The sequence below is a fragment of the Olea europaea genome, unplaced genomic scaffold (genome assembly GCF_002742605.1).
Source record: "Olea europaea var. sylvestris unplaced genomic scaffold, O_europaea_v1 scaffold1545, whole genome shotgun sequence".
Taxonomy (NCBI): Eukaryota; Viridiplantae; Streptophyta; class Magnoliopsida; order Lamiales; family Oleaceae; genus Olea; species Olea europaea.
Window position 1 is genome coordinate 53,064 of NW_019233045.1, and position 5,956 is coordinate 59,019.

The 5,956-nt window shown below is 29.0% G+C and overlaps 1 protein-coding gene across 1 annotated transcript; it reads right to left on the reverse strand.

Annotated features, from left to right (window-relative positions):
- Window positions 1-1,630: 1,630 nt before the first annotated feature.
- LOC111376662 (ATP-dependent DNA helicase PIF1-like) lies at window positions 1,631-2,672 on the reverse strand. The gene is made up of 2 exons (XM_022999631.1): window positions 2,403-2,672; window positions 1,631-1,996 (listed from the first exon to the last, which is right to left on the reverse strand). The coding sequence occupies exons 1-2, from the start codon at window positions 2,670-2,672 to the stop codon at window positions 1,631-1,633; spliced, it is 636 nt and encodes a 211-aa protein (XP_022855399.1).
- Window positions 2,673-5,956: the final 3,284 nt, after the last annotated feature.

A 5,956-nucleotide genomic window follows, 5' to 3' on the forward strand; every position in this document is an offset into this window, starting at 1 on the left:
GTTTTGTGCATGTTGGACTACTCAAAATATAATAAAGCACAATCCTCTAAATCTACACACAAAATTCTTACTTTTCTTCTCAGAATGAATTAATTTCTCAAAACTCTACAAAACAAAACTTGAAAGAGTCGCAGCCGTCAGTACTTTTCAACAAAAAAAATCGATTTAGCGATAAAATCAAACGATAAAAAATCCAAAAATTCATGAAACAGAAGAACATGAGAAGATTTTCGAATATTTTTGAATGGAAAGAGATCAAAGAAGCATGTCAAAAGTAAAAAACGTGCCTTCTGTGGATGGAATTCTTTTAGGAGTTGCAACACTTTCATCTCTTATACTAACAAATTTGAAAAATGCCCGACCTTTCATTTAAGAACGATAATTAGCTTATTGTTTTGAATAGACAAACATTGGTTTATATATTAATATAAGACAACACTGGGAAATAGTTACCAAAACTATGCAATCGAAGTCTAATGAGTAGCAGAAAGAATTAATTTTAAGCAATTTAAATAATCATAGTAGGCTACATAATAGTATGTCTTTTTCATAAGCTCTAATACATTTTGCAACCAGTGACGTCACCTATTCACTGAGGAAAAAGTAGTAAAACAATAAATACTAAATTAGAGAATATCAATTTAAATTTTAAGCATTTTAAATCAATTTACAAATAAAGCATTTGATTTCATCATTATCATATAACTTGAGAATTATATAAAAAGTTATAACCCATACGGCATTGCATCATCATATAAGAATGTTTTAATAATATAAAATTACCGACACTACGTATTGAGTAAATTGTTCACTCTACCTATTTAGAAGAAAAGTCTTCTTAAGAAAAGTATCGTACTCACCAATAAATACAAATAGTAATATATTTTTCAATTTATTAGTAAAAGAAATACGAAGACATGAACAAAAATAGACAAACTATTAAATGACTAATTGCCTAATTTCTTTTAATGAGCATGATTAAGTTTATGACCAACTTTAGTTTTCTATTAATCCTAAGAAATGATCCGAAAATATGCTTGACAATTAAAAATAAATAAGAAGGGACTTCCATGTTTGTAACTTTCACCATTACAAGGAATAAAAAGAGAGGAATGTGATTAAGCTTGTTAAGAAGTTAATTAAAATTAATCTTTCTTCATCCTTTATCATACAAATATAAACTATATTTGATGGATGACATATTTGCTGATACTAAGATGAAAATGTAAGTTAGCAATCACTTGTTATTGCAGGTAAAATTTTCCATCTTTAAATAAACAATAAGAAAAAAAAGCATAAAGTGGTTGAAATTGTAGTAAAAACCGATAAAGAAAAAAAAAGCAACATAAAAGAAAAGCATATCAAACGAAAGTCATTTATATAAATGACGCTAAATATTTAGTTAACCCTCTTGAATTTAAGATAGATTTCAAACCAATTAACGAAAGATGTAAAATCTAGATATTCAATCTTTACAACTTATATAAAAACAACGAAACTAATGGATAATAATAAACTACATTGAATTTTAAAACAAAAGTAAACACATACATATGAAAAGATTGTAGTTTTATGAATATATAAATGAAAAAAAAAAATTATACACTATATTCTTAGTGCATGCGTTGTGTCAATTGTCTGCATTTAACAATTTGAGTAAAATTTTCAAAGATTTACTTGTTTTTGCTCTCGATAATGCTACATATAGTTGTCCATGGCAAAAAACTGGTTCTGGAAGGTATAAACCAACAAAATTTAAGATTTGGCCTTGTGCTTTATTTATTGTCATTGCAAAGTAAGGTCTAATTGGGAATTGAGTCCTCTCAAATTGAATTGAATTTCGATCATTTTGAAGAGGTACAAAGGGAATCCTTGGTAAGAACACATATTTTCCATGATATGCACCAACTGTGATTTCAGCCAAAATTACATTTCTATTAAACTTCCGACAAGTAAGGCATGTCCCATTACATAAACCTTCAGAATGATTAATATTCTGTAATAATATTATTGGACAATTTACCTTAAGTTTCAATTTATGTGGTGGAATACCATTTGGTATCAAACTATTCAAAAAATCTTCCTGCAAACTCTGTTCTGATTTGTCAATTGCTTCATCAAAACTATAGTATGTCAAAAATTTCACCGGGAATTTGATCGAGCAAAATTTTGTTTATATAGTCAACACATTTATTTTTAGGAGTAAGAATAACTCTGTTTATCATGTCATGTAAATTATCAGTATATGCTTCTATATTTGAAAAAACATGATGTATCAAATTTTTTAAAGATGTAATTTCATCTTCAAATGGTAAAATTATACTATTTAAAAGTTGAATGCAATCACAATTGTGTTCTTTTTCTGTCTCATCTCCAATTCAAAGTAAGTAATCGCAAAATACAGGATCTAATTTTGCTCTTATATTTCCAACTAAAGGTAGTTGTAAATATAAAGGCCATAAATCTGAGAAAACTAAGCTAGTCTTCATTATGTCTTCTTTTTTCCCTCTTGGTACTACTGGTAGAACCTGTCGAAAATCTTCTCCAAGAATTATGACTTTCCCACCAAAAGGCAAGTCACAATCGGTAACATCTCTAAACATTTTCTCTACAGCTTCAATAGCATGACGGTTTACCATGGGTGCTTCATCCCAAATTATTAGCTTACACATTTTTAATAAAGTCCCAAAGTCGATTGCTTAGTAACAGAACGGTTAACTTCACCAACTATTTCTAAAGAAATTTTAAATCTCGAATGAGTTGTTCGACCTCCAGGTAAAAGAGATGCAGATACTCCAGAGGACGCTGTTGCTAAAGCAATTAAATTTTGAGATCTTATGCCAGCTAAAAGTGCTTTGTATAAAAAAGTTTTCCCTGTCCCCCCAAGCCATCAATGAAAAAAACACCACTTGATTCAGTTTTTACTTTTTCCATTATTGTATCGTATGCAATTTGTTGTTCCTTATTTAACATTGTCGCACAAGCAAGGCCTCCTTCAACATCAAAATTCATCATTTCTTCTACAACCATTCGATTCAATCTCTCAGCTTCATCTATATCTACAGGGAATGGCACTATTCCATAGTCATTGATAGCTTTACCTATATGTTCTAAAATTAAACTAATATCTTCCAAAGCTCGCATTTCAGATATTTCCAAACATATATTTTGATATACATAATCGTCAATCATGTAGGCTTTAAATTTATCCCATAATAACTTTGGATTATCAAGATTACAAAGCGTAAGCATTATAGCAAAATAACGTCTTAAAGAACCAGGCATTTCATATTCAATAGCTTCAGATAAACATTCTTCACAACGATTGTCTCCCTTTAAAAAACCATGTGAAAGTGCTACTTCTTGATATGTAGCATAAGTTACCCCATTCAAAATTTTTAAATCATCAAATGATGTTGGCCCTTTAATGTGATTAGGAAGAATTCGAAGAAAATATCTCTCTCCTTCACTTGGATTCACGATGACAATTCATCCTATAACAAGTTGTTGCTTTCTAGGAGTCCAAATTATCTTATATGCATTCCAGACAAAATGTTCTGAAAAATCTTTATACAACAATGTTCGAGCAAATTCGTTTATTTTATTTATTCGAAAAAATTCAGTTAACATAGGTTTCCTCATATTTTCATTGTTAAAAATACTACATAAATCAACTTCATCAGTGTATCTCACTTGTTGATGATCTTCAATGTGAAGTTGTAAAGAATAAACAATTGGATAAATTTCTGATAAGTTGAAAGAAAAAATTCTCCACATAGTTTCAGGTGGAGATATCCATCTAGCAGATTGATAAGTAGAAATTTCATCAACTTCCATATTTTCATTTTTCCCAACAAAAAAATTAATACGATCATGTTCTTTATATACATATTTATACAAATATTTTACAACTTTAATAGATAAACATACTTCAACGTTAATGTGACAGTCAAATTTTGCACTTAAATTAAGGATTATATGGAACAACCCATCGATTATCTAACATGTGACCTCTAACTTTAATAAAAATACCATTATTACGACGTTTATACAATGGATATGAGTTATCACCAAATATAGTAGTGTTACAGTAATCTCTAGGATATTTATTTATACAACCAGTAGTTTTTAGCATACATACATTCTTTGGATTAAGATTTCCACATGGATCATGCATATTATGTTTTATAATAACAGAATAAAGATGAGAATACTTATTTTCATCAAGAATTTCACAAGATACTATTTTGTCAACTTGCTCAGCACATACAATGGGCACAATTAAAAATCAATAACAAATGCACATGAGAGAGCCCTCTTTTTTGGAATTCAACCGTATATATATAAGCAACAACAGGGCCTAAGATATTTTCTTTACATAAATCATTTTTTAACTCCTCTAATTTTGCTCTAAATGTACGTGCAATTAAATCTGGTCGATTTTGAATTTCATCATTTTATTTTAGTTCTTGCTTAATTTCAGGCCAATTTGGATTGCATTTTATAGTTACAAATATATCTGGTTTTCCAAAACGTTGAACAATAGTCATCGCATCTAAGTATCTTCTTAACACATCTCTAGGACCAAAACAAATTTCTTTCCAATCTTGTATCCTCTTGTTTCCCCATTTTGAACACTATCCACAATACCTTAATAGAGTTCCGCACGAATTTGTTTCTGATTCTTTCGAAAATAATCTAACCTGACAGTTTTAATCTTAACGTATATATCTACAACATACTATTGAAAAAGTCTACCAGTATAAAGTAATACAAACTTACCAGAATGCCTAATTTGTAACTTGTATGAATAGTATTCACGACAAAAAACCTGAGATCGTTTCTTTGTTTCATTAAGCACTGCATGAGAAAAATAGAAAGAAATTCATATTAAGTAACAGGGACATTGTAAAAATTAAAAACTATACGAAAAATTATATGAACAAACCTGTAGCCTCTTTTTCAATAATTTCAATTTCAGAATTTATTGCGTTAGGAATCGCAACACAATCGACCAAATTACGAGGCTGAACATTTAATTTTTTGCATCTTTGTATGCCTTCATGCTATCCAAATTCTTCTAATGGGAAAATTAAAGGATATTGTAAAGGATCATAACAATCATAATAATAATGAACTCTATAAGAATCACCAAAATGAGCATATATAATAATATCACAAACTCGAGTATTTGTATTTTCATTATCCTCAACCTATACAACAGCTACTTGAGATGCTGAAAGAGTATTAAAAACTCTCTTATCAATTCCTGTGTCACATCTTATTTGTATACGATGATTGTGCAGGCTTGTCATATCATTTAAGGACCTAAAAAATTTACTATATGGATTTGCTTTCAAGATTTCAAATAAAATAATCACAATAGATTCAACTATATTTTCTGAAATTTTCATGCAATTTTGAAGCTCATTTTCCGTGTCATAAAAATATAACTGCATATAAAAAAGAGTATTATTTTCTGGCATAAATTTATTTACATAATGATATACTTGTCTTTGAAATCTAAATGTGTAAATACCTTTATATGTTTGAAAAAGTTCTTTATCATACTTCACACCAAATGAAGTAAACGCAAAGTGATTATTATATCCACGTGACAGCTTTTTGAATTCTATACATGTAGGCTCTTTTGAAGTAAATAAATCATATAATTCAGTTGGCGAATCTGGTATAAATAGTTTAAATTTTCCATCAGAACAACAAAAATCTTTACTTTCCCTATAGAATTTATGTGCACCACAATGTTTATAATAACTGCATGTCGGTAATACATAAGCAATAGTTGGTATATTTAACAAATTAACAGTTCCTTGTAGTTCAGAAAGACGAACATTTGTCGATTTTTCATTCGAAGTAGAAGCATCAGATTCAAAACATATTATATGTTGATGAACTTGAGTAGCACCTAGATTATGATTTTCAGATACTCTAGGAT

Coding starts and splice junctions, on each gene's coding strand:
- LOC111376662 (XM_022999631.1), bottom strand. CDS start 2,672: ATGTGTAAGCTAATAATTTGGGATGAAGCACCCATGGTAAACCGTCAT. Junction 1,997..2,402: donor TAAGAGCAAAATTAGATCCT/GTATTTTGCGAT, acceptor ATATTATTACAG/AATATTAATCATTCTGAAGG.